The sequence below is a fragment of the Malurus melanocephalus genome, unplaced genomic scaffold, assembly GCF_030028575.1.
Source record: "Malurus melanocephalus ecotype Western Australia unplaced genomic scaffold, MMel_1.1 scaffold_603, whole genome shotgun sequence".
Taxonomy (NCBI): Eukaryota; Metazoa; Chordata; class Aves; order Passeriformes; family Maluridae; genus Malurus; species Malurus melanocephalus.
The window spans coordinates 321,992-349,197 of record NW_026623835.1 but is presented as its reverse complement, the minus strand read 5'-3'; the positions used below and the strand labels follow the sequence as shown (position 1 = coordinate 349,197).

At 47.7% G+C, this 27,206-nt stretch overlaps 2 protein-coding genes across 7 annotated transcripts in view; one reads left to right on the top strand and one right to left on the bottom strand.

Annotated features, from left to right (window-relative positions):
- The window catches only part of STK26 (serine/threonine kinase 26), a 31,900-nt gene extending 25,019 nt beyond the window's left edge, over window positions 1-6,881 (top strand). For all 3 annotated transcript variants that reach the window (XM_057383021.1, XM_057383022.1, XM_057383020.1), the window contains exons 7-12: window positions 2,115-2,300; window positions 2,879-3,027; window positions 3,685-3,778; window positions 4,269-4,331; window positions 4,422-4,558; window positions 4,953-6,881. In XM_057383021.1, the coding sequence (XP_057239004.1) occupies window positions 2,115-2,300; window positions 2,879-3,027; window positions 3,685-3,778; window positions 4,269-4,331; window positions 4,422-4,558; window positions 4,953-4,977 (654 nt within the window). In that variant the 3' untranslated portion in view covers window positions 4,978-6,881. The remainder of the gene's footprint in view (window positions 1-2,114; window positions 2,301-2,878; window positions 3,028-3,684; window positions 3,779-4,268; window positions 4,332-4,421; window positions 4,559-4,952) is intronic.
- Window positions 6,882-9,455: 2,574 nt separating this feature from the next.
- On the bottom strand, window positions 9,456-25,952 carry FRMD7 (FERM domain containing 7). 4 transcript variants are annotated; one of them, XM_057383024.1, is made up of 13 exons: window positions 24,085-25,952; window positions 21,486-21,691; window positions 17,563-17,667; window positions 17,198-17,240; window positions 15,631-15,709; window positions 14,885-14,982; window positions 14,119-14,233; window positions 13,800-13,947; window positions 12,642-12,737; window positions 11,895-12,058; window positions 11,614-11,682; window positions 11,443-11,518; window positions 9,456-11,321 (listed from the first exon to the last, which is right to left on the bottom strand). In XM_057383024.1, exons 2-13 carry the CDS (start codon window positions 21,540-21,542, stop codon window positions 10,305-10,307), a joined length of 2,067 nt encoding a protein of 688 aa, XP_057239007.1. In that variant the 5' UTR covers window positions 21,543-21,691; window positions 24,085-25,952; the 3' UTR covers window positions 9,456-10,304. The 4 variants fall into 4 exon arrangements, with proteins under 4 accessions (XP_057239007.1, XP_057239009.1, XP_057239008.1 ...); XM_057383026.1 differs by having other exon boundaries at window positions 15,631-15,664; XM_057383025.1 differs by having other exon boundaries at window positions 21,486-21,669.
- Between the last annotated feature and the right edge of the window lie 1,254 nt (window positions 25,953-27,206).

The following is a 27,206-nucleotide window of genomic DNA, read 5'->3' as shown; positions in this document are numbered from 1 at the left end:
ATTTAAAGCCAAGATGGTGGCTGAAATGTCAATTTCTTCTCAGATTTTTACAAGCACTCTGGATATAGTTTCTCAAATGGTATTTCTGAGGATTCATGTAATGCTGAAAATTTTAGCACAGGTCTTGAGAAGGTAAAAAGTAACGTGGTGGCTGTGGTAGCCTTATGGTACCTTGGGCCTTTCTTTTTCATGGGAGCTCTTACTTGCAAAAGTGAGTTTCCCTRTGTGAACTAGTAGTAGAAAAGCAGAGTTATTCCGTGTTTGTCTGAGAGTTGAGAACTGCTGCTAGAAATGACAATAAGGAGGGAACAGTCCCCTTTTCTGTGTGTAAAACCACAAGATGTCCTAGAGCATGTGTTGGTGAAATGGCAGCATGTTTCAATCTGGCATTAGAATTCCCACACTCTGTAGACACAGCCTTAAATAGGAGCAAGAGAGTAAAAATCTTGGTATCTGTGAAGTAATACTTTCTTTCTCAAATAGTAAACATGAAACTGTACTTATGTGATGTGCATATAAATCAAAAACTCTTGTGTATCTGAAGTGTCCTGAAAACATTCACACTTCAGGAGACTTTCCCATTATCTTTTGAACTTGAAGGAATTTGCATACTTGTCACAAGGGTCCTTGCTGATAAGAAAGTTGGAATTCTCCTAGGGTTTCAGTGATCTCACTATAATGTGATCCCTTGGGCATTTTGGAAAAGCCCTCTACCCTGCTATTAAAATGCGTGTTGGTCAGTCAGATTGGGARTACTTCCTTTTCTGCTTGCCCTGTATAGATCAGCTTTACCACCTCTTCATTTATATATCCCCAGCACTGTAATCTTTTGCCTTCCATGTCTCCTCACTGTGTCGCAAGAGCAATGTTCTCCCCCCTGTTTTTCCATGCCAATAGTCTGGTGAGAAAACACAGAAGATASAAGACTTTGGTAGGAGAGATGAAGGGTTTGGAGAGGATACACTTTCATTTCTAGACTAATGCTGATGACTGTTTTGGTATCTGGACTGAATTTTATTCTTCCTTCATTTCTCCCTACTTCAAAATGATGGAAAGTGAACCAGAAATTCATACGTTTTAGTAGTGCCAGAGATTTGGAGGCCCTGTCTCTTCTTTCAAATAATTTTGCTCCAATACACAGTTGTAGGTTATGATATTTCAGTAATAAACAATGAGTTAGTTTAATTCTTTGCTGTTAAGTACAGCTATTTTAGGTCCTGTGAACAGAAAAGGAATATGGGAGAGATGCAAATTATAATCCTTGTTTACTCACTGGGCAGTTTTGGTTTATGATTCTGTGCCAAGTGTAGTCAACTATTGCCAAACACTTTTTAATGAGAAACACCTTTACTGATCTAAGTAGCTATTGTAGCTCATCTAAAAAGATGCAAGTAATACATGTTTCACCTGGGAAAAAAATCAAAATCAGACAGGAATTTTAGAATACTAGTATTTTATATATGATAATAAAATATCATACTGTGTTTTGATACAAAGACAGAATTTGTTTATAATGCATACTTTTAGCTAAAATAAATAGGACTTTATTATTCTTCTGTGACTACACTGCGAACTTGGTGTTTCAGGTGGTGTTTCAAGTCTAACTAGTTGTCAATAATTCTCCAGCTAATTTTATCAAGCAGTCTGTTAGGAAAGGAATTAAGAGATCCCCTGCTGGATTTGATTCAGCTTTCTGCCTTGTTCCTTTAGAATGAGCTGTCAAACAGGGTTGAATACCTAACCAAACTTTAAATTAGACATAGGGAATTTGTGGCAGTTAGTCATTAACAAATAGAAAAAGCCARAGGAAAATCAATATTTCTGAAKCTTTTCCAAAAGCATGTGAATTTAGGTGTCTGTTTAACTTGCTGACAGTGTTAGAACACCAACTGCAACAAAAGTGATGATGTAGATGTTTGACTTTAAAGACTGATTAGGTCAGCCAGGTCTTTGTAAGTCAAGTGTTCCCCAAGTGTTAGAAAGCAATGTATGCATTATCTACTTAGACCAACATTAATTTTATTATATAGATGCATTATATGTGAAGATTTCAGTTGTTAAATAGTCACGACAGCCCATGATTTTGTACTAACAATCCCTTTTCCCTCYCTCAGGCTGACATCTGGTCACTGGGCATCACTGCAATTGAACTGGCCAAGGGGGAGCCTCCCAACTCGGACATGCATCCAATGAGAGTTCTGTTCCTCATTCCGAAAAACAATCCTCCCACTTTATTAGGAGACTTCAGTAAACCTTTTAAAGAATTCATTGATGCATGTCTGAATAAGGACCCAACATTTGTGAGTAGATAAATGTGTRTGTGTATACAGATGTCTCAGTTTTGTTTTCTGCTCTCTCATGCTTGTGAAGTATTTTGCTGGTGTTGGGCATCATCAGTGATGGAAATATTTTTAGAGACTATACTTTCCACTGTAAATTCTAGTGGTGGAGGGAGAATGCTGAAAGAAATTACACTGGCAGAGTCAGATTCCTAAAATGCACTCAAAACTAGGATAATGTCAGAAAGGAGGCTTTAACAGAGGAGAGAATCATCTGAAATCCTTTTCTCCAGCGCAGCTTTTGCTGCCTGAATTCAGCTGACAAGGAAAAGTTGCATTGGAGAGTTTTCATTAGTCATTTTCCTGGGTGTGACCTTCTAACGTAGAAGGATAAGCTGTATGGTCTGTGAGTGACTTGAGCATATTTTTAGCATGCTCGTAAATGTGGATTACTGGCTTTTCTGACTTCCTGTTTCACTAATTTCCTGATATTATACAAGTTAGCTCTGGAAGTCTGTTGTCTCMTGCAATCTCCCCTATTAGCATTTAAAATAATGAAATGTTAGCATAACACTAAATGTTTAAAGTGTTTCTTACAGCGCCCCACTGCAAAAGARCTTCTGAAGCACAAATTCATTATGAAAAATGCCAAGAAGACTTCGTATCTGACAGAACTGATTGATAGGTTTAAGAGATGGAAAGCAGAGGGACATAGCAGTGATGAAAGTGATTCYGATGGTTCTGATTCGTAAGTTTTTTTTCAGTTTAATCCTTTTTGGGTGTATTTTTTGTTCACGTAATATTACTAAAGTAGGTTTCTGCAGCTTTTCTGTGTAGTTAACACCATCTTTGTACATCTGTCTCTCTTCCTTTATTTTTAATTGTCTTCCAAGATAACCTCCTGTATGACCCTAAAGACTAACACATAAATCACRTCATGTGCTTGTTGCCTCTTTAAACTTTTTCTCTCTGAACTCAATTTCAGTTCTGTTTAAGTGCTATGTATTTCCTAGTCTGAGGCTAGTGGTTTTACCAAAACCATTGAATCASAATTAGAGATATTGCAGAGCAAAATTGAGGTGCATGAAGAAGTTTGCACAAAGCCTGTGGAACAACATGCTTTCTGTAAGTCTCTTGCTTTTCTGGCTATCAGATAACTGTTCTAAATGGGATGCCATAGGAGAAGGTAAGCCTTGTGGGTAGATAACATCTTCTGTTTGCTTTGATCACATTTCAATTTATTCRGCCTCTTTTAAAGTTCACTTACGGTTTCAATACATGTTTCTTCTTATTTTAAAAAATATGGATCTAATCCTGATAGACTTGTTATGTGTTTGGGTTACCTATGCTTGCTTGGTGTCATGTTGTGGCTAGTATTATGTACATCGTGTCCTCTTTTCTTCAGGGAGTCCAGCAACAAAGAAAATAATTCTCACCCTGAGTGGAGYTTCACTACAGTTCGGAAGAAGCCGGATGCAAAGAAGCTCCAGAATGGGACGGTATGTACAGACTAAGGAGTTCTTGCTTCTAACTGCTGGTTCTGAAGCCAACTGAAGGAAGATAGTGATAAAACTTAGTAACTTYACTTTTCATAAGAACTGTGAAAAATTTGGGGGTTTTGCAGTTGAAGAGATAATGCATGTTAGTGATATTTCCTATGCCATGTCAGCCTTAAATGCAAAATATACTCCAGATGTACTGTAGCTCAGTATCCATTCATAGAGATGGGATTTTAAAGACTCTTACTCGTGAGGAAAAACTGAACTGTTTTTCTAATGCTGTATGACATTGTTTGAGATGTGTCATCAGGCACTTTTTTCAACATCTCATAACATTTGCTGATGTATTGTGCCTTTGTGGGTTTTGTAATGTATTTTAAGCACTTTTTTAAATTTTAACTGAACTTCCAAAATCACATGTGCTGTGTTAAAGGCAGTGTGTATATTGTATGTGAATATGCTGATTTRATCGTTATTTGTTAACTTTCAGGATCAGGATCTTGTTAAAACCCTGAGTTGTTTAACTATGATAATCACCCCTGTGTTTGCTGAGGTGAGTGTTGGCTTAAAAAACTTCTTTGAAAGTATTAGCCAAATGTCTGATAACCTTTCTGAGTTTTGTTTCTTTTGGTTTGCTTCTCAGCTCAAGCAGCAGGACACAAATAATGCTAACAGAAAGAAAGCAATTGAGGAACTTGAGAAAAGCATCAATGTGGCAGAAGCAACATGTCCAGGGATCACAGATAAGATGGTGAAGAAACTTATGGAGAAATTTCAGAAGTAAGTAGTTTAGTGATTTGGGAAAGATACAGTGGTTTAAACCTTTAGCTTTGTCTGTTTGAGACTAACAGTAACAATTACTGTGTCTGGTCTACAGTAAGACCGTAAGACAGCTGTCTTACTGCAGCTTTACTGTGCTTGCTATACCTCTCTTCCTTTAATTTAGCATTCAGGTTTGTCTTCAGCATATTTGCAGGTAAAGAGGGAGACAGAGAACCTTTTTCTTACCTCTKTCAGGAATGTTTTCTTGAGAATGTCACTTCTGGTGGGTTTTTCCTTTGAGCTGTTGAGATGAGAGCACAGTAGTTCACTGATGCAGAAATATTTATGTGCTGTTTGCCTAGCTGAAACAATATAATTAACAAAATTTTTTACTTATATTTTTTATCTGTAGATTTTCTGTTAATGACTCATCCTAAGAAACTTCACACAATTGACTGCTGTTTCGTATGGACCCAGTGAAACCCACCAAAACTACTTCAAGCTTGGCAGTGCTTAGCTCATGAGCTCCTTGTGCCTTTTGGATCTTTGCAACATATTGATGGTGATTGAGGATTTGAAAGAACCTACTCAACTATTTTGTGGCAGTGCACATGGTTTTATATTTTCAGGAAATTATTTTGTAAAGAACAACTTTTAATATTGTAGTTTCACCTGTTTAATCGGATAAATGTTGAGGTGCAGTTTTGCTTTTAGAAATAACCATTACTTTAGTTAATAGAATGTGCAAGTACAGTATGTTTTGATGCTGTTTTGTTCCTGTACATGGGGTTGTACAGGTCTTTTATATTAATGAGTTAAACTTTTGTAAATCACTAACAAGCTTCAGAGAAAATAGCTTTTTCACAAGCGTATTCAAAACATGTAATGTAGTGGCAAGGGTATTGCTGTAGCACCTGCTTCAACCAGCATTTAGTTATCGTGCCCTAAAAAAACAAACCTGCAACAGTATCTATTTTAATTCTAAATTGGTACAGTATTTTAGGCAGCTCTATGATTAAATATATTTGAGAGCAATATGTCAATAGTTTGCAGGTGATATGTAGCAACAGGTCTATCCTGATGTACAGTCTGTGTATTACCTTTTAGAACAGGTTTTGAAGTAGTAACTCAATCTTACATCATCATGGTAGGAAAATTTAGAGCAATACAGTTGAGGGGGTGGGGCTTTTGGCAATAATGGACAAAACCTGAAGTCCAATTTAACTTAATTTAATTTTTTTTCCTCTGAGTATACATGCCTGGGTGGAAGGGAGCCAGAGAAGCCGAGCGTCGCATGTTACATACCTCACACGCAGGTATCGGTGTAACACCAGCGTTCTGTGTGGTGGTGTTATTTCTCCTGTAAGATATTTATACACCTTTTCTGTTCTGAAATTAAATACAGTACATCAACATAATTTGTTTATAATTTTCTGAAAGTGTATTTTAAATATGTATTTACCAGTTAATATGCAAATAACTGAGTTATAGATATTCTTTCACAAAAAGGTAGATCTGTGCAGTACAGAGTGACTTTTTTCATAAAAAGTAGGTAAGACTATAAAGTTGCTTTCAGTTATATATTTATGGTACTGCTAGATGGGTAATMTCTTCTGTTGTTTTGTTTTGATTTGTTTTTTTTTTCCCTTTTTCAACCCAGTATGTATATTATGCTGAAGTTTTGAACTGGGATTGTTTTTCAGTACTTAGTTGTGGAACTGTTGGTGTAAATTTATTTTTGATAAAGGCTGGGTGTGTTTATTGTATGGTTCAGACCTGCACATTTTGTTTTTGCACAAAAGTCATTTTAAAGAATCTGAAATATATCTGCCAAATATTGAAAAAGTAATGGTGTGCAAGTAAATACTGCATTTTTCGTCAAATGTTGCCATTACATCGTTTTTATATAAAGGACACTCGTGAGAGATGGTGGTTAGATATGCCAAGGACAATTATTTTCAATGGTGCCTACACTGTAAAAAAATTACTTTTAACTCCTTGTTTTAATTTTAAAAAAAATGTTTCTGTTTAAAACTTTCATCTGCTATATAACTGAAATTCAATTAGAATTTATATCTGAGAAAAAAGTCTGGAAATAGTTTTTGAAAACAATAATGTTATGGATTAAATAAATATTTTTATAAATGTAAAAGCAGCAAAAGTTGTAAATACAGTTGATCTGAAGCTTTACAAAATAACTGCATCACAGAAACAAATTGTAGTGCTCCTCTAGCTTCTGTAGTTGTTAGTCTTGTAAATCTGTTTATAGATGAAGCTTATTTCAATGTTTTGGGGGGTTTTAAATGGTTTAAAAATAAATATTTAAGTTCCGTAAAACTTTCATGARCTTGTTCTGTCGTACATCATTTTATTCTGGATTTCAGCAGCTGTGCAGAGGTGTGGACGTGTCGTGTTCTGAGCAGGGTGTTCCTGTGTGCTCCTGGGTGCTTTGCCAAGCTCTGGGTGCCCCACACTGTCCTTGTGCAGAGGACACCTGGCAGCTGCCACACCCCAGGGACTGGCTGGAGCAGCCTTGGGGCTCCGTTTGGTTCCTTTTTTCCAGAGGGGACACTCCGGGCTGTGTGAGTCACACAGAGTGTCCATGTCCAGCAGCAATGGACCCAGCTCTGACTGCCTATGGCCTCAGCGTGGGCCAGCAAAGGGACACAAAGGGGACAGTGACACAGCTCCCTCGGCTTTCACCTCCACAGCCTCAGCACAAATCGCATTTTTAGGAGCTCCATATAAATTTTTCAGAATTARAAATGTCACTTCCCTTAAGGTGTTCTTTTTCTGAGGGAAGAGCTGATGGGAATTCCTCCTRAATTTTGTAACTGGTGTCTCTACCCTGTGGGCATAGGATCTTTAATCTATGCAATTCTGTGAACARTTCTGGGTAGGTGGGATTAGTGACACAAGAAATTGGAAGCTGAYGTGTTTGAGATACAACTGTAACAACTGCTGAACTCTGGTGCCTCTTCCTGTGAACTGGATGGGATATATGCCTACCTCGTGGGACTGTGGGGAAAACAGACAGGTGTACAAAACAGAGTCATTCTCTTAGAGCACAGTCCATTCAAGAAGGGTTTTTGTTATGCTGCATATGCCTGAAGTCTCTTTGCATTGTAAGACTATCACTAGCCCCTAAGAATGGATGTCWGTATTGCTGGTTCCAGAGAAGAGCTGTCTTTTTCCCACATGTGTTAGTTATTGATGAACTRTGTAACTTAATCAGCAGTATTCTGTTGCTTCCAGCTAATGGAAAAATAGATCAAAATATTCATGCAGGAGCCGTTGACTTGCTCGTTTGGTTTGCCAGGCTTCCCAGTGTTGAGAAGAATTGCTGCTGAAGTAATCAAAGTAGTGTGAATTGCAGAATAGAGAAGTGTATTTGTTACTGCCTAAATCAGTCTTTTATCAGTGTAACCATTCTTTAAGCCCTGGGTCTCTGAGCCCTTTACTTGTTCCTCTGCAGTCCGTGCAGCATCATAACACCTGCTCTTGCCTTGGAATGCTGGCAGCTAAATAGGAGAGTGTGTAGGTTTTAATGTGTTTGCACAAAGTTTAGTGATTGTTAARAGTCTGATTTTTATCACACTGTTTTATGACTTAACACTGGAATAAAATTATTTCCCTCTTTGCAAAGTTTTAGTGGTATGTATGTTGGCTTATTTCAGAGCTTTATCTATTTTGTCTAAACCTTTTATCTGTTTTATATGTACCAGTTACTTCAATRTCAATGCAAACTGAGTAGCTTAATGTTTTCACACTGTGATGCTGCTGTGCCTCCTCCCCTTCAATAATCCTGCTTTGTGTAAGGACTGTAACAGTTTACATTTTCCAGGTACTGCTGTTCRTTTCCCACCACCAGCAAACCAAATTTTTCCATGTCCTCTCTCCAGCCTTGCATTCTTCCAGGGAAGCACAATTGCTTAAATAGATGTCCTTATCTCAGGGGTGAATAGGGCTGAGCAGGGACCGAGGGGAAGGACTTAGTCAAGAGTTGTTTCTATTGTTCCTTGACAAGTGAGCTGCTGCTTACTGGGATTGTTCCTTCATTTTAGTCAGTCCCAGGAAAGTGTCTTACGCAATGAATTCAGCTCGRAGATGTTAATTTGTGTCTCTTACTGACGAGCTGCTTTGTTCCTCTGCTATTGTTGACCATGTGTAGGATGTGCTGAGGCACAGTGCCCACATTGTGCCCCAGTGCTCCCTAGTCCATGGAAAAATCCAAAAATAGTTCCCAAGTCCTTGTTTCTCACTCTCAATGCTGTTTTCCCAGCATAGTCTTGAAGAGCAGAGCTGGCAGCTCCCGGAGATTTGAGCAGGGTGTTTGTACAATGATCCCTCCTGGTGGAACTGTGTCTGCTCTGAGACGTGCTCAAGGTAAACCTGACCTGGGTCACCCCTCAGCTAACAGGAATTGTGGATGTGTCTCTGTGCAGCCTGTGTTTGAAACGCTGCTGCTCTTTTAATCGTCCTTCTAATTGTGCCCAGACTGCCATTCTTAAATGTTGTACTGAGTGGTGATTCTTGCTTTTTCCAAAGTGCAGAGCTTTGGGAATGGGGAAGAAATAATTCTCTAACCAGAAAGATGATCCATTTTTTCAACAGGATGTGTGCCAGAGCAGCCAGAGGGATCACTGCAGTTCACAGCTTCAGCACACGGTAAGCAGGAGCAGAAGCAAACCTTACARTGTGCTCGCTTGTTGGGCTAATGCATTTCTTTGGGCAACCAACCAAGAATGTGGCTGTTTTCAGCAGTGTTCAGGGACCTCCACAAGTCTCCCCAGTTGCTGGGACAGTGAAGGCACAGAGGGAGCCAGGAAGCAAAGCAGGAGAGAGACATGAGCTCCTTGGAGCTGGGAGACGCAGGGCAAGGTGTGCAGATTTCACAGAAGGAGGAACTCAAAACTCCAATGTGAACAACTTTTTTATTGTCCACTTTCTAAAACCAAGTACAGCAACACGCAGAGTGAGCAGGACCCATAAGCCCAGTTATTTTTAAATTCTAACCTTTTTTTTTTTTTTTGTCTCAGCTTCCTTGTTTCTGAAATCCTCCTGGCAGGCTGCAGTGGTTTCTCCACGGTCGATTTTCTGGGCTACATGTCCTACAAAGACTTACAGAGTTGTTCTTAAAGAAAATTATCAAGAGCCTCCCCTAAAATCGTACAGAGGTATYATCATTCTCAAGATTTCTGCCTGGATTTCACATAGGTTTAGGGTAATAGTAAGTTTTCGTAATAAAAATACTTCCCAGAAGCTGCCTGTTCCTTTCCTACCTGTTTCTGATATCTTTTCTCCCCCATGCTGCTTAACTGAGGACTGATTTGGGGAAGCAAAAGGGCCTGAAACACCCTTCTCTCCAGTGTGCTTCCCTGCAGCTGGGAAAAGCAGCAGCTGAAASTATTCTGTGAAAAGTCTCTTCTCCCTCCCCCTGAATGAAGAGCTCTAAGCATCAGCCTGGGCAGGACAGAAGGTCTAAGCAGGGCTTTAGGAAATCCCTGGCCTCTGTGGCTGAAGGAAGAATACTCCCCTCAAAGTCTGGCAGAGACACACCAGGTTCTAAGCATGGTGCAGGGGTTGAATACCTCTGAACGCAGCCCTGATGTCCATTAACACATCCTCTGTAGCTAAGAGTGCTCACACAAGTCCCATCAATGTTTCATAAGCTGTAAGCAGACCTGCAAACCAACAGTGTCACCATTCTTTGACCCCGGGTCAGCACCGGCCAGCTGGGCTCCCTCAGGCCAGCGTCAGGCACCTAGGTGAAATACTTGGAGGCCTCTCTGGAGCTCCTCTGTTCAGCAGCGCTGGTGGCAAAGGACACCTCCTCATCCTCCTCATCCAGCTGGAGGCTGCCGGAGGAGAGCCGCACGCGGGCCATGGGCGAGCGCAGCACGCGGCCGTACAGGGAGCAGTGGTCAGCAGCCAGCAGGTCCGAATCTGAGTCRCTGGACTCGGTGCTGCTGCCCAGGTAGCGCTCGCTGGAGCGCCGTGGCCCCAGAGCCAGCCCTTGCTGGGCTGGGACGTGCCAAAAAACGCCCCCTTTCCTGCTGCTCAGAGCAGGGCACGGCCCCAGCGGCCTGAACTCGGAGCCGTAGGGGAAGCGGATGGTTTTCATGTCCGACTGGCTCCAAGACCGCTTGGGAGGCTGCTCCTGGAGGCCGAAATGGAAGGAGCGAGCCACTGACCTGTTCTCCCCCACCATGCTCGTGGCCACTGCAGCCTCCCGCTGGAATTGCCCAGCCTGGGTCCCACTGGGGCTCTGCCCTGGGTGTTTGGCTGCCATGGAACCATCTGTGCCGGCCACTCCTGCCGTGTCCTCGCCAGGGGCCGGGGCAGGGCACAGGGACTGCGGGGCCTTGTCCTGGTAGAAGAGCACCGGGGCCACCACGGGCAGGGGACAGGGCACGTCCATGTACACCAGTGGCCGGGCGCTCACCTCCCGCATGTTGCCCACAGAGGGGCTTTTGCTGTTCCCAGYGAACTGGTGGTGGGGCCGAAAGGACGTCAGCGGGTTCCTGGCTCCAAAGAGGTCAAGGGGCTCCCACGCCCGCTCCATCTCCAGCTCAGCGTAGAGCAGGGGGAAGGCAGACGAGCTTTTGGAGTGGGGCAGGAAGGTGGGGGATGCCTCGGGCTTGGAGCGCTCCAGCTCAGCGGCGAAGGTCACCTCCAGCGTGGAGCTGCGGCACTGGCTGTCCAGGGTGGGCTCGGAGCCGTGCACCCCGTTGGCGTGGTAGGAGCCCCGGCTGCCGTAGGCCAGGCGCAGCTCCTCCACCTGGGCAGGGACAGGGTGGGGTGGGTGCCCTGAGCGGAGCTGAGGGTCTGGCTCTGCCTCCAGCTGGGGCTGCAGTGCCAACCCTGGGCACAGAACCATTGCTGATGCCAGGGGGACTCACCTGCTTGGACACATCTGTCAGCAGGTCCGGGGACGAGCGGCACTGCCTCTCATCGTAGCGGGATGCATAGTGCTTCCTGTGGGACACGAGCACAGGTGGGTGTATAGCCAGGAGGGCCTTTCCCCTCTCCCCCATCCCCTTGGGCACTGCCCCCTGCCATGCCCCCCGTACCTCTCGAAGGGCAGACTCTTCATCTTCGCCTTCCTCCCGTGCTCCAGCAGCTGYCGCTGAGTCCTCCCGCTGCAGYGGGGAAGGAGAAGRGTGAGYGGYRCCATCAGCCCAGCCCTGGGCAGGCYCCGTGYCCCAGAGGAGGGAATSCTGCAGGACTGGGCAGGCACCTCTCCAGGAGGAGTAGCTGCTGTCAGCCCCTTGGATTCAGCCAGGGCTGACATAAAGGCGAGGCTCAGAGCCATCCCCAGCCCCAGCAGTCTGGTTTTTCCCCAGGAGTTTACCTGTAGCGGAAGCTGGAGCCTTTGCTGCACAGAAGGGCTTTGGGCTTGGACTTGGGCTCTTCAGAGAGCCTGAAGAAGGCGTGGTACTCCACACACGTCTTCCAGAAGGCCTTGCAGGTGTCCCGGCTCGCCATCGTGAACTCCAGCGTGTCCTTGCACAGCTCCTGTGGGCCAGAGACAAGCGAGCCCCTATCAGAGGCACAGGACGAGCTCTGCCATCCGCCCTCCTCATCCCCCAAGGGTCACTGGGCTGCCAGTGGCTCCAGGCGGTGCACTGTCACCTCACTGGGGTCACGGGAGAAGCACGTGCCACACTCAGAGGGAAGGAGCACCACCCATGAGCAGCAGGAATGGATTTCATTCAAAATTGGGGACTCCGTGTCCAATCTCAAGTTTGGGAAAGGTTTGAGCTGCARGTCACGTGACCAGGGAGGAGCCTGTGTGAYTGACATGGCCCTGCCTCCTGTGTCAGATTGTGATTGGTTAACAGAGMCATAGACCCCACCCAACCAGAGATGTGATTGGATAAGAAGGTTYRTGGGYGGTGACCCTGCAGAGCAAACAGCCAATRGGTGCTMAGCCCGGGAACATTGAAAGTATAAAGAGGCSCAGCTTTTGGAGGATGAAGGATTTCTTTGAMCCAGCTGGAAGAGGTYCRTGTCCTCTGTCCCCTCATTGTCACAGCTGACCTTCCATCCACAGCTGTCTGCTCCTGAGCCCAGCAGSTGCCTCTGGTTTTGTACTTACAGAGATGTTTGCATGGAGCTTGATGAGAAAATGCTTCCTCTTGAAACTCARTTTGCGAATTTTGGACCAGTTGAAGGTGTTGATCTTTGTATTGCCCTGCAAGGACRAACACAGCGGTTACAGTGGGGTGGGGCAACCTGTAAATACAGAAATGCAGTGAGCCAAGGCCTGAGGTCACAGGACACTGCATCAGACTCCAATGCACCTCTTGGAGCTGCTGGGGTCTGGGGAAAGGGTGCTGGGATTTGGGGTTTGACTGCCCTCTCCATCAGCTGGTTCTGCAAGCAGAAATTGAGGTTCAAGGCTTAACTCCGCCTGCTGAAGCTCTCTGCAAAAGTCCAGGATCCCAAGACAAACCTCAGAGAGGTCAARGCACRGAGTGCTACCTGTCCCAGCTCAAAYGTCACAGGAGYTAATGCAGAATGAGCCTCCCAAAGGAATAAAACCATCCCTCCTCTGCTGGGAAGTGCAGCAGTGCTCWGCTCACCCCCACACCTGTAGACCTGGTTTAAGCAGGCTGCAAACACACTTTACCCCATTATCATTTTGCACCAGGTTAGATGCAGCCACACAAACTGGAGCTGTGAGACAAAACCAGGAAAAACTGTGTTACTGCACTCTGTGGCACCAGGACCCTCTCAGCTTTCTGGGAGAACCCGTATTTAATGGGCTCGCAGATGCTCTAATCATGCGTGAGGGGTGTTTATGGCTCTGAATAAATAACCAGGTCTGGTAGCACTAATTACAAACAGCAGACCCACAGCTAGGTTTAACGTTGGTTGTATTTTTTTTTTTTTTCCAGCAGTGACAAGATGCTCCCAGGTTGAAATCAGCCGGYGTGGGAGCCGAGCGCTGCCTGATGCCGGCTGCGTTCATTGTGCGGCYCGGCCGTGATTACAGCGTTATGTAATTGCACAGGCGTGAGGGGGCTATTTTCGCTGGAAGATTACACGGTGAAACATGCGACAGAGCCGCGGAACCTGTGCTGCTCACACCGGGGGACAAGGGCCAGCAGAGCCGGGCCGGGCTCAGTGACAGGAGCGGGGACGTGGGGCCGAGCCACGACCCAGAGCATCCCCTTCACCCCGAAGGGTGAGGAACTCACGCCCTCCTGCAGGATTTGGGAGGGTGCAGGAGCCACCCCGGGGCAGGGCTCACCCGCAGGACCAGCACGCCCATGTGTGCCACGGCCAGGTTGATCTGGGTCCCCTCGCCGTCGCTGGCCGGGTGCGGGCGGATCCCGTACATCTCCAGCTTCCTGGCCACRTCCAGCAGCTGCGCGTCCGACTCGGCCGGCGTCTTCCCCCTGCAACAGGAGTGAGGAGGGAGATGCTGAAATGAGCTGAAAAAATGCCGTTTTGGGCACGTTTTCACGCTGGCATCACAGCCGCCCCGCTGCCAGCCCTTCCCGCTGATCAGAACAAGCGGTCAGCAGGGTTTGCGCGGCTGGTCGCGGTGCGTGCGGAGCAGCCCTCACCTGTGCCGGCGGTGGTAGTGCATGATCTTGTTGTCCAGGTACTCCTGGTTGGGCAGGTACCTGTGCGTGGCCAGGTGCTGCTGGTCCGTGTCCTCGTGGAAGTCGCCCAGCTCGGCTTTGGGGACACGGGGAGAGCGTGGGGTCAGACTGAGAGGGGTCAGTGCAGCGGGAACCCCCGGCGGCAGCGCCGAAGGCTGTCCCGGGGAAAGGGAGCTGTCCCTGGGGAAGGGACGCTGTCCCAGGAAAGGGGAGCTGTCCCCGGGGAAGAGGCGCTGTCCCCAGGAAAGGGGCGCTGTCCCCAAGGAAGGGGCGCTGTCCCCAAGGAAGGGGCACTGTCCCCAAGGGAGGGGCGCTGTCCCCAGGGGAGGGGCGCTGTCCCCAGGAAAGGGGCGCTGTCCCCGGGGAAGGGGCGCTGTCTCCAGGAAAGGGGCGCTGTCCCCAAGGAAGGGGCACTGTCCCCAAGGAAGGGGCGCTGTCCCCAAGGAAGGGGCGCTGTCCCCAAGGAAGGGGCACGGGCGCTGTCCCCGCGGAAGGGGCGCTGTCCCCAAGGAAGGGGCGCTGTCCCCAAGGAAGGGGCACTGTCCCCAAGGGAGGGGCGCTGTCCCCAGGGGAGGGGCGCTGTCCCCAGGAAAGGGGCGCTGTCCCCAAGGAAGGGGCACTGTCCCCAAGGGAGGGGCGCTGTCCCCAGGGGAGGGGCGCTGTCCCCAGGAAAGGGGCGCTGTCCCCAAGGAAGGGGCGCTGTCCCAGCAGCGCTCGCCCCCCTTACACTGCAGCAGGTGGGAGACGAGCAGCGCCGCGCTCTTGTCACTGCAGGGCAGCCGCCCCTGGGCCAGGTCCTTCTTGATCTGGAGGGTGAAGAGGTACCTGTGGAGGGGGACAGGACCATGCTTTGGGGGAGCTGGGGGCTGGGCTGAGCCACAAGGGCCGTGCCTGCTCCCGTGTCCCAACCCACAGATCTGCAGGGTCACAGGAGGAGCACCCAGCCCCTGCAGAGAGCTGCAGCTGGGCACCACCCTGACCAGCACMTCCCTGTCATTGAAATGCTCATTAGTAGATCTCAGAATTAACAATCCTTTCTGTTTCGAAGGGCATTTGCCTCTCTTGGGGCTGATGTTCTGCAGAAGCACTGTCTCGGTTTTATTTTAAGTCCCTGTTTGCAATGCTTTCTCTAAAATTGTAAGAGCTAACAATGTCATTTTTAAAAATAAAACTAAAGTTTTTCTTTCAGAACACAGCTTGAGGCAGGAGCTAGACTGAGCAGTCAGACTCAGTGCCCAACTGCTAAAGCGTTTGGCAGTAAACAAATTGCAGCCCCGTAAGACGGCTGATCCTTCAAGTGGATTGTGTTTAAAAACAGAGGATCAGGAAGAGATATTCTCTGGTTTTGTTCTGTAAAGCATAATACTTGGATAACCACTGCTCACAGACAGACTGGGGTGGATAAAGATAAAGAATTAACACATTGGAATAACAGAACTGTGTGGTAACAAAGTAAAGAAACAAGTGCTGTACCTGGTCAGTTCTTCTCTCAGGTGGCCGGGGTCCACTGGGAAAAATTTCACCATAAATTTGAAAAGAACCTCCTTAGGATCTTAAAACACAACATCTTCATAAGTTTTCTTTTACATGTCTGTTGAGAACATTTACAACTCTCTTCACACATGCTGCCTTCTTAAAGAGTAAATTAATCTGGACCCTTACAAATCAGGGATTACAGCCTGCCCCCCCAAACCAGCCTGCCCAGGCCCCCAGTGTCACCAATGGAATCAGATAGGGATTCAGATATCTAAATAATACTAAAGAGMAAATGCCCCAGCAATTCTTTAAATTGCCAAAATCCCTGTTGAGAGGGGGTTTCCATGAAGTGGTGCCAGGCAGTGTGGCCAGAGCCTTGGTGTAAATGCCATCGCTGGTGCTGTGTGTTAAACTCAGCCCTCCAAGCACTTGGGGTGCACAGGAGGCTGCTTGGGCAAAGGGTTTTTTGTGGGATGAGTGAGAGCAAGCAGCCAAGCCCAAGGCAAAGTACATGGAGGGAAGGGAGGGAGGCAATTATGCAGGCACTGACTGTCACAGAACATCCCAGGATGGCTCAGAGGGACAGGCCAGAAGGCACACGGCAAAGGAAACAGGAGCCTGAAATCATTCCACTCGTGGTGCACCCGGAAAGGGAAGGCGCCCTATCCTGCTTTCCCCTTCCAGGAATATTCATGCAAATGCTCCTGCAGCCTCCCCGTGGCAAAGAGCGGGGTCACGGCCTCAGGCTCTCAGCCACCTCCCAGCCATCGTGTACGTGGGGAAAATACCACAGGGACAGAAGGAAACCTGGCTGAAAGGGGGAAACAGCACAGGGATGAAAGGAGGGCTGTGCTGAAAGGGGAAAAGAGCACAGGGATGGAAGGAGACCTGTGCTGAAAGGGGGAAACAGCACAGGGATGGAAGGAGAGCTGTGCTGAAAGGGGGAAACAGCACAGGGATGGAAGGAGATCTGAGCTGAAAGGGGAAACAGCACAGGGATGGAAGGAGGGCTGTGCTGAAAGGGGAAAAGAGCACAGGGATGGAAGGAGGGCTGTGCTGAAAGGGGCTCTGCTTTAAACCCGGCCATGGCCATGGCAGGGGAAGCTGAGCCTGAATTCAGGTCAGGCTCTGMAGYRTCTCAGCGSGGCTGGGGAGGARCAGCAGAGCCTGCAGRGCACAGGGGTGTCCCTGCCTCACACAGGTGCCCGGGCTGCTCTGACTGCAAAGGGCAAAGGAGGGCACACAGAGCAGCGCCTGCCATGCTGCCAGTATGGCCCTGTGGGCACACAGCCACCCCTGAGCTCTGCCAAGCTGCCAGGTTATTAACAGCTCTGCCTAAAATGGTGCAGATAGCAGACTGCAAAGGCAGCAGTATTTCCACGGGATTTTGTACAGACTGAGGCGTCCTTGCAAACAATCCTGCCCAGCCTCACCCTATAAAATAATCTCAGGTAAGTGCTGGAAGCTACAGACCCCGTCCCCAAGCAACAACACTGCATGAAGGTGTCTGGGCTAGACTGTCACTGGTAGWGATTTAGAAGAATTTTATTCCTGCAATACTTACTTTTGACTTGCTTTGTGATGGGTTTTAGTGGTTCCAACCAGACCTGAAATAAGGCAATGAAGAGCCAGGTGAATAAACATCACGAGAGATGGGGAATAAAAGCAGCAGCACCATGGCACAATGCAACATGAAAATGTTGGCCAGCGTGGCTGCTGTAGCAAGTGTCCTGCTTGGCAGCCCCACAGGGATGCCCATGGACAGACCCCATGAACTGTAGATATCACTGGGGTTTGTGGCTCCCCTTCTAACTCCCATTTTCAAGGTTTTTCTGCCATCATGACAAAACTTTCTATGTAAGTTTCCCATTTGGAATTTGAGGGAGGCACCAACAATCCCCCAGCCATGCCGGCGATGACAGCACTCACCTGGTTCCCAGCCTGGCTGCGGAACTCCAGCCCAAAGTATTCCTTCTCTGCAAGGTTCAGGTGGCTGCAGGTGAGGCTGAAGAGCCCTTTCCCACAGGATTTTTGCTAGMAAACAAGCACAGCACAGAAGCAGCAGGTTAGGCAATGCTGACAGCAGCCGTGATGGGATTTCAGTGAGATGGGGAGAAATTTCAGCTCCCTGCCTTCACACTTTTCCCAACTGGGCAGCAGCAAAATCTTAATAAATGCTGTTGGCTTCAGCATGTAGAACAAACTGYTTTTGGAAACCAGATTCCTTCCCATCACTTCCCTCCTTTATTAAGGAACATAAACCAGACAAAAGAAACCTTGTTTTGAYTCACTTTTTGCAACTCTCACTGTCTGGGCAGTTCTGTCCCCGGCAAAGCAGTGAGTGATCCCCAGGAYGAGCACCTGCCTGAAGCAGGGACAGCCATGGCAAACGTGCAGAATTAGGAGCCAACGGGAGCAGAGCTCAAAGCTGTGCAGTGACTCCGTGTGCCCCGACAGCCAGGATGAGCTGCTATTATGGTTAATGGTAATTAACAGCAATGGTAATTAACAGCAACAGGACAGGGATCCTGTGCCGTGGGCTCTGAGTCATCCATGGGCTTCAGCAACATGAATTGTCACTCCATGCTGATAAGGGAGGCCAGGCTGTAGTTATTCCCATAAACAGAAACACTTGGAGGGGTTTTGCTTGACTTGTTGCCAAGCACTGTGATACAGCAGGAGAACAAGGAGGTTCCYGACCCTGCAAAATGCTCCAGAAAGCACCAGAAATTAAACTGGCAGTGACCTACCCCACAAAACCCTGATACTCCTTCATCACCTTGCAAAAAKCAGACCATGAACAAGTGTGGGTTATTGCAAAAGCAAGGGGCCAGGTTGGACAGCTGCTAAATTACAGCACGGGTGATGGAGGGGAAGGGAGGCTGCAGCTCCCAGCAGGGACGGGAGGGACCCAGCTGCTGGTGGTGATGCACACTAATAACCACCTTTCAGGGCTTCTCCTGCCATGAAATTGCCGGCTCTGCTCTGAAAGGCTGCAGAAAAGTGATAGGGTAATCACAGCATTCGCTCCGCAGCACTCCCGGTTCTCCTCAAAATTACTGGATCACAAGGGTAATTAAAACAATTATAAATGTTTAGTTCCAAGCTAGAATTTTCTGGCATGAAAGGCCTTGGCCTTTGTCAGGCAGCCAGGAAAGACAAGCATTTCTGACTGGGTTATTACCTACCACATGTCTGCTGGGAGCAACCCACTCTGCTCCAAGCCAGCGCTGCTCGGGGCAGGCACCAGGGGAGAGGAGCAGCCCCAAACCCAGGAAAAGCTGCTCWCTGCTGCTGCAGGGGCTGCTTTAGGAGCAGAGCCTTTCTCTGGCACAGTGCTGCTTGCAGGTGTCCTGTCCTGGATTTCAGGGCTGCTGCRAGCACTGGGTACAATTGTGTTCAGCAGCATCAGCCCTGCACTGCACCAGGTGGGAGAAGTCAGGGCTGTGCTGGAAGAGCACAGTGCAAGGCASAAGCATGACCTGTGGGGCTGTGTGCCCCATCACCAACCCTAAATGCACCTCTGAGAGCGATGCAGGGCCAGGTGAGCACCCACAGGCAGAAACCCCAGAGCAGGYGGTGAAAAGGAGAGGCTGCACTTGCCCTTCCTCTCCTCTGTGAAAGCACAATCAGACGGTGAGCACAAAGCCAGAGGCTCTTCCAGAGGCAGAGGGACACATGTGCAACACATGRGACACAGCCACACCACCCCTGACCCCACAGGGACTCTGGCAGCACCTGCAGTCCCACAGCACAGCCCATTTCTGCAGTGCTCCCCTGCACCCGGCTGTGCTTTGGGGCTGAGTTGGGGGATTTGCTGAGATCTTTTCTGCTGCCCTGTCAGCCCTGCTGCAGCTGGCACACAGTGCCAGGCACCAAAAGCCACCAGCCCCAAGGCTCTCTGTGCCCTCACTCCTCTGCCACCAGCCCCACATGCCTCCTGCCAAGGAATTCCCAGCTCTGCAAGGRACACAGGGCACAGGGGACTGTCCCTCACTCATCAACTGGTGTTCCTGGCCTTGTTTGGATTGTCCAGCAGCATTCCAGACAGATCCCCCCTGCTCCATGGCTCACACATGGGGTGTCCAGCAGGGATGGCACTGCAGGGGACATTCAGAGATGTGCCAGAMCCCTTCCTTGCCCTGCCCTGGGGACTCAGACCTGTCACCACAGGAGCCMCCTCCAGCACTCAGCTGAAGGAAATCCTGGGAACTCTGCAGCCCCAGCTGCCAGCAAGGACAGGGATGGAGGCAGAAACCTTTCTGGGTCAGCACCAGGAGAGGAACTTGTTCTGATGCCTGGAAATGAGCCCTTGCTGCACATGCCAGCAGCTGTGACACCACTGAGGCAGGTAGAGATGTTWACACCGAGTGTGAGGTGCTGGGGATTAGGGCCAGCTGTGTTCTCTCCTTTGTCCTTTCCCTTCCCATTATGCTGAAGTACTCCACATTCAAAAGAGCTTTCCAAAGTCAGGAGGGGCTTAGGAAGAGTTGCTTAAAATATCTGCTCAAAACTTAGCCCAAAGCAGTCCTTTTATACTGGAGAAGTCACTAATTCAGCCACTCATTTATCGTACCCACACAGCAGCAAATGCATGAAATGCCTAAAAGGGGTTTCCAATACCATTCCATGCTAAAAAAGGAAATGACCAGGAGTTCCTCTAATGGAAGCTATTTGCTGCAATAACATGTCGTGCAGAGCTATAGTGCTGTGTTTTGAGCAAATAAGAAAACAGAGATGGAATAAAACGCAGCAGCATTGTACCAGCAGCATCTTTTGAATTGTGTCTCGCTATGACCCGATCTAATCAATGGGGGGAGGAGGGGAAGGTGTTTTAAAATGACTAGCCTCATTTTTGAGCTGACTCCTGGACTAGGATAGAGTAACTAAACTAAATCAAACAACTTCCATACTGTGTCAAGCTTTATAATGCTCTATTGTGCAAAATTCTATTACAAAGACACRGAGCCATTCCCAGGCTGTGCTATGAACCACAGATCAGGACAGTATGAGGAAAGCAACAGAACTTTAAAAAAAAGCATTTTATATTAAACACTCTGGTCCCACCAGAGATGCAGGTAAGTACTAGAACAAATCTACTTGAGCTAGCTAATTCAATTAGCTACTGCAATTATCAAACCCTAATCAACAGTAAATGTCAACCACACTTGTAAAAAGATGCCTCTAACACACAGTCAGGACATCTGTACAGTTATCTATACACACATGCATAAATCTAACACCATAGATATTCATTTTTAACATCTTAAACCTAGTTCAGAGCTAGCATTTGTTAAATCTGAATTATTAATCTTTATGTGTCATAGGACAGTGCCATGCAGAAAATAATATACAGTGAGTTTTTTTCCTCAGCTATTCACAAAACCAGAAAACAGAGTTTTCTTTTTCAACTCAATGCCCAGGAAAGGATGTATGCAGATGTTTCTCACCAGGGATAATTTGGACAAATACTCTATTTTTATTCCATTCCCAGACTTTACTTCCTTGTTGAATGTTTACTCTGGCAGCCAGACAAATGAGAGAAAAACTCAACACTTGTCAGGACCATCACTTCATATGAACTGATTTACTAAAGATGACACCAGATAAGTAAAAGCCAKTCCTCCTTCATAAATAATGCCAATAACAAGGGAGAGCAGAAGCATGTTGACAAGAAGAACCCTTACCAATTAATATTATAACCTCTCATTCTGAATTTGAGGTTGGTTTTCTTGTCCATTTGCTGTTTTAAGCTGAAAACCAGAAACCATCAGAGACCATGCAACCCCTCAGAGCAACAACAACTTAATTATTAACACCAAAAAACCAGTAAGAATATGATACCCACTTACATCAACTACAAAGATCTTCTGGGAGTCATCCAGGAACTGGACTTTGAGGTGCAGCATCCTCGAGCAGGGGCTGGGTGTGCGGCAGGCACAGCAGTGCTAGCAGTGTGAGCCCTGACTCCTCTTGCACACATAATTCCCTCTCAGCTGGATGGAGAAGGCTGCAGTCACAGATGTGGAGCAGAGGCTGGAGCAAAGGAGCTGACTGCCTAAACACAGATTTAAAAAAAAAAAAAACCAACAAAACAACAAATACCTCCCCAGGTTTAAATGTCACCACTGCAATAAAGGATGTTTTCTGCCTGTGAATTATGGGTGTATTAATAGGGGGAAGATTGGCAGTTATGGGGCTGAGATAAACAGGGAGCTCTTACAGCTGTGGTGAGCAATGTGAGGGCACAGAGAGCCCACGCTGGGTACGGCAGGGTCAGGGGAGAAGAGCTGAGCATTGCTCCTGCCAAAGCCACCCAGCAGCCACTGTCACCTCTGCTCTTCTCTGGGACAGCAACTCCATGGGGTGGGCAGAGCACACCCTGTCCACTGAGGCACCGTGGATGGGCTGATGTTCTTCACCAGAGACTGGGAAATGTTTCCAGCTGGACTGGAAACCGGCCACGAGTCCTTCCTGGAGAGGCAGAAAAGAACCTGCTCCTAATTCCCATCTTGCACACTGGTTGAGCAGCTCAGGGCATCTCACAAGCCTTTGAGACAAGCTGGTTCCCACTTCAAATCTGAAAAGCTCACATCCCCACCGAGCAGCTCATCCTCGGGGTGCCAGAGGCAGCTGCCCATCCTGAGATCCCCAGGGAGAGCCCAGTTTGGTGTGCTGGGTGCCTGGGGACATTCGTGGGGGTCCCAATGAGCTGTCTGAGCTCTCTGGACCCTCTCACCCATCACAGACCCCTCACGGGGTTTTTGGGTGAAGGCAGCCCCCACTTCCAGAAATGAATGCACTGAGCAGTGCCAAAGGCAGGCACTGGACTGWCACAGGGGGTCATTATTGCTGCTGCTGGAAAACATCACAACCACTCCACTGATCCTGTGGGACCCAGAGCAACAGAAACACAAGAGACACACAACAGAAACAACAGAAACGCAGCTCAGCAAACCAAAAAAGCCACATTTAGTGCTGCGAAGACTTTGCTTGTTGCTCCCTTGTCTGGTTCTACTGAAACTTCCTCTCCAGACAGTTTGCCATGCCTCTCTTACACTTCCCAGATATTCCTGGGGATGTCGGGACAGATCCTTGTCATCTGGGGTGCAGAGAAGAAAACCAYAGAGCTTTTTAGCCACAGACAAGTGCATGTCTTCTGCTAACCAGGATGAAAAGAAGGCTGAAAGTCAAAGCCAACCTTCTTCTCCACGTGAGGCTGCCCCACAAAGCAGCACTGCCAGGAGGGGATGGCTGTACCCCTTGTGCCAGCACTGCATCAAGGACCAAATTTCCCCTGGCCCCAGGCTCTGAGCTCTTTGTGTCACAGAAGAAGGGCAGCATCACGTACAAACCATCCGGGGGGGCTGAGWGCACTTTTCCTCTGCAGTTTAAAATGTTTGTGCTGTCAAATATTGACAGGCACCAAGGAAAGGAGCAGCTCTCCTGTGAGTGGCTCTCAGCAAGCACAGCTCTGCTCTGGGAGCACGGTGGGGACACTGGACTGGCAGGAAGGATGGATGGGGACACAACAGAGGAGCCCCAAAGCCYGGGAGAAGCCAAGCCTGTCTGCACCAAGCCTTCCTGGCATAGCTGGGGCACTGACCCAGGGCTCCAAGGATGCTGGGCACCGGCCAGTCGGGTTGTGGGCAGAAGAAAAGGGTTTATTTCACTACCCTGCCATGAAGGAAGAAGGCTGTGTTGGGTCAAACAGGACCTCTGGCCATCCTATAAAACCATGGAGACAGCACGGAGCCAGCAGCAGCAAACAGGATCAMACTAGGTAAACAAGATGTTTTTTGCATAGGATACTAAAGGACAGCAAGGAGATGTGTGGGACAAGCAAGGTTTGCTTGGGACATGGAGGCTGTTGCTGTCTGAACAGCTGAGAAACCTTTTTTACCCCCACCTATCTTCTTCTGGAGGCGACTTTGGGGCCAGCCGGAGCAGCACACAAAGGGAGCACCAGGAGTAATCCCAGCCCTGGCCTGAGTCAGTGCCAAAGTCCAGCCTGGTATGTATGTCCTCCTTTTCTGCAGGGGCAGGGAATAACGTGAAAATGGGGCAGGAAAGCACAGAACCCATGAAGGGCAGGCACAGCCACAGGGGGAGGTGGGGAGGGGACCCYGAGCAGCAGCACCAGAGAATCACAGGGGCTGAGCAACAGCTTGTTGGAGTGGGTTCTGCTTCAGGGCTGCTTCCTCAACCAGCTTAGCCTTTGATTTTAAATACTCTGGACCTTGCTACCACCATTCTGGGTTGCACCAGCTCTCCCAGGAAGGAGTTTATTCCACTGAGTGCACCTGTATTGGGCTGGATGCATTGGTTCAGGGTCTTTACACCCTCTCAAATTCCCTGCAGCTTGCTGGGATGGACTGAGCAGAGAGCAAGAAATAAGAAGTCTCCTTCCTCCCAAACCCTGTTGCCCCTTTTTCCAAGGAGAATACTCACCTGGATGTTTGGGGTTTTCTCCTTCCCTGTTGGTGCCGGAGTGAGGGCAGCCCCAGGACATGGCAGAGCTGAGCTCTGTGGCTGTGCCCTGCAGAGCCTCCCGGAATGGTGAGCCATTGTCACGGGCAGAGAGGGAGTGCAGCTCCAAGCCCCTCCCAGGGGATTTGCTCTGGGCCTGGGGACAGGCAAGGAAATGGCCCAAAGCTCATCAATGCCTCCTGAGAGAGGAGCAGGCTGTGAGAGAACAAACTCTGGCACAGAAGGGGTGTACACTGCTCTCCTCTGTGTCACGTTTATCTCCAAATCGGGTTTAGAGGGTAAGAAATGAAGATGGATAGATAGAGCCATTGAATAAAGACCTGCCAGGGGATTTAAACACCACAGCCCAAGAGGCAAGAACCCACACCCAGCTCGCTGCTGAGCAGGCACAAGTGCACACTCGAAATGCCAGACAGGCTCACCCAGGTGGACTTTGGTCAGCTGTGACCTTTGGAACACTCACATTTCAGCTCCTCTTCMTCAGCTGGAGCTGCCAGGAGAACATCCACAGTCCTTCCTCACCCAGCCACAACTCCTGCAGCTGCAGGSCCAGGGAGCAACACAGACCTTGCTGCATCACTGGAGCAGGCTCTGCACAGCCAAAGCCCTTCTGAACAGCTCCAGGCACACAACAGGATATCYCAGCTGGTTAATGAACCCAAGGCATGGCCCCAACACTAAAAACAGCGACATTTCTTTCCTGAATAGGGTTTACACCACATTCCTGCTGCCACACCAGGAGGAATGGCTTCATTCTCAGCTGGTGTCCCAGCTTATGCACAGTAATTGCTTTAAATTTTTTGTAAAATATTACCCCAAAAGAGTATTTTCAAAAAAACAAAGCCTGAAAAAATTGAGTTTGTTTGGTTCAAAAAAAGAAGAAAGATGGAACAACAATCACCTGATTGATGCAGGGCCACTGCAGAAGAATGGATCAGCTGTGTTCCCAWGCTAAAAAGAAAACTCAGAGTTTGCTGGAAATTGCAGGGAAGATCTGAGTTAGGTCCTGGGAAAGATCCTTAAATTGTGAGGCAGGACAAATACTGGAACAGGCTGGAAAAGCCAGGGTTGATGTAAACACGCCTGTTAGGGACAGTCCAGGCACATGGCCCTGCCTTTAAACCTTTAACAATGATCATTGTTTTACATTTACTCCACAAATCACATTATATCTTGGAGATCTCAACAATTAGAGCTGACTCACCATGTCCTGCCCTTCTAAAAACTTCTGCCCCAAAACTGTTCTTCTATTTACTGAATACAATAAACAATGATACATTTACATTTTCATCAAATTTTGTTTGCCAACCATCAGCTAAATAATCTGACATCACTGTGCTGAAACTCATTACTCATAAATAATCGTTGGGAAAATGGAAATAGTTGCATTTTTTGTGTTTAGGTGGGGTTCACCCATTAGCTTCCAGCTGCAGGATAACATTCTCTGACCAGTATTTTGGTATCAGGTGACATTATGCAGCAGCATTTTCCTCTCCAGTTTGCCCCAGTCCTACCCAAGGTAAGATTAGTGCATAATCCCATGCTCAAGGAATCATAATCATATCAAATCTTATTCTTGTGATTATATTTTTATTTCAGCTTCAGCAACTAAKAGGCTCTTTTTACCTACCTGCAATAACAGAGTGGGAAATCTCAAATAACCTTGATTCTGCACTAAAGACTGCAACACCACTGCAATTCCAGACATCTGAGACAAATTAATCCTAAGTGCAAAACTTGCCCTGAGTCCCAGCACCCTGAAATATAAAATTATTTCCATTTCTGTTCTGTTTTCAACTGTGTTTGACTCACTGTGTACCTGGAATTTGGTGTGCCTTGGYAGGACTGAAGTGTTATSAGGGTCTTTWSTGGAAGAATAAAAGGGAAAAAAGGAGTGAGGAAAGYGAGCACCGCCCAACTCTGAGCCAGRCCCTCCCAGGACAAASCACTCGCTGTTTCCACGCTCCCTCTCGTGGTGTCGGTGGTGCCCCACACCAAAACCAGGAGAAAACTCGGTGTGCAGGATTTGGKGTCCAGCAATCACAATTCCAACGTGCATCCATGGGTATTGCTGTCTSTCCCTCCTTTTTCAGATTTTACATGCTATGTAAAAACTATTACAGGACTGCAGAAGGCAGCTTGCTGCGAGCAAATGCAAATGACTGCACAAGAAAACTAAATACCACCCTGACTCTGGTGATAGCCAGACCACTTCACCTCATTTTTAAYATGCCAGTTGCACTCTGTTGTTGGCACAGCTACATGAAAAGCACTCTGTGATGTTTAATTCAAACAGGTCACTTCCARGACACAAGAAAGCAATTTATACAGAAAGAGAAAGCCTCATAAATGTATTGAATCAAAGGAGCACTGATGCCTCCCAGGATTTGGGCATCTCACAGCATTCAGTGATTTCTAGCTTGGGAGATGCACATCACCATGCCCTTGCAGCACTGCACAGCACTTTTATTTTTTGCTGTCCTTTATTTTTTCACACATGTTGTTGCTGGGTCACTTGCTGAGCATCAGGAAGGATCCTACAGCCAACAGCTTAGTCTGGGGAAGCTGGCAAACTGAGTCAGCAATGCCAGTGAAGGGGCTGAATCCTGGTGGAAAGGATGGAGTTCTAAGGAACTACAGAGCTCATTTTCATGACAGAGCTGGTTTCCCTCTTGGTTCAAGACACCTAACTCTGGTTGAGCAAGCCTTGATTACAAAGAAACACACATTTTCTGCAGACACCTCCAGGCCAATGGATCAGACCCGTTCCACCATATGGATCTTGATTCTGAGTTTTATTAACAACTCCCTCCCAGGTAGCTTCTCTTTCCTCACTCMTTTTTTCCCTTTTATTCKTCCTCAAAAGACCCTCATAACACTTCAGTCCTACCAAGGCACACCAAATTCCAGGTACACAGCTCACAGCAGAGGGGAAGGCGTGTCAAAGCCACTCTTTACAGCAGGCAGTGGAGGACAAGAGAGCAGCAGCCACCTGAAGCTGGAGCTTGGTACTTTTGTAGTGATCAAAGGTGATCCTCACTTCATGGCTCCTCTTCCAGGGCCATCTGYGGGGTGGTGGCAGC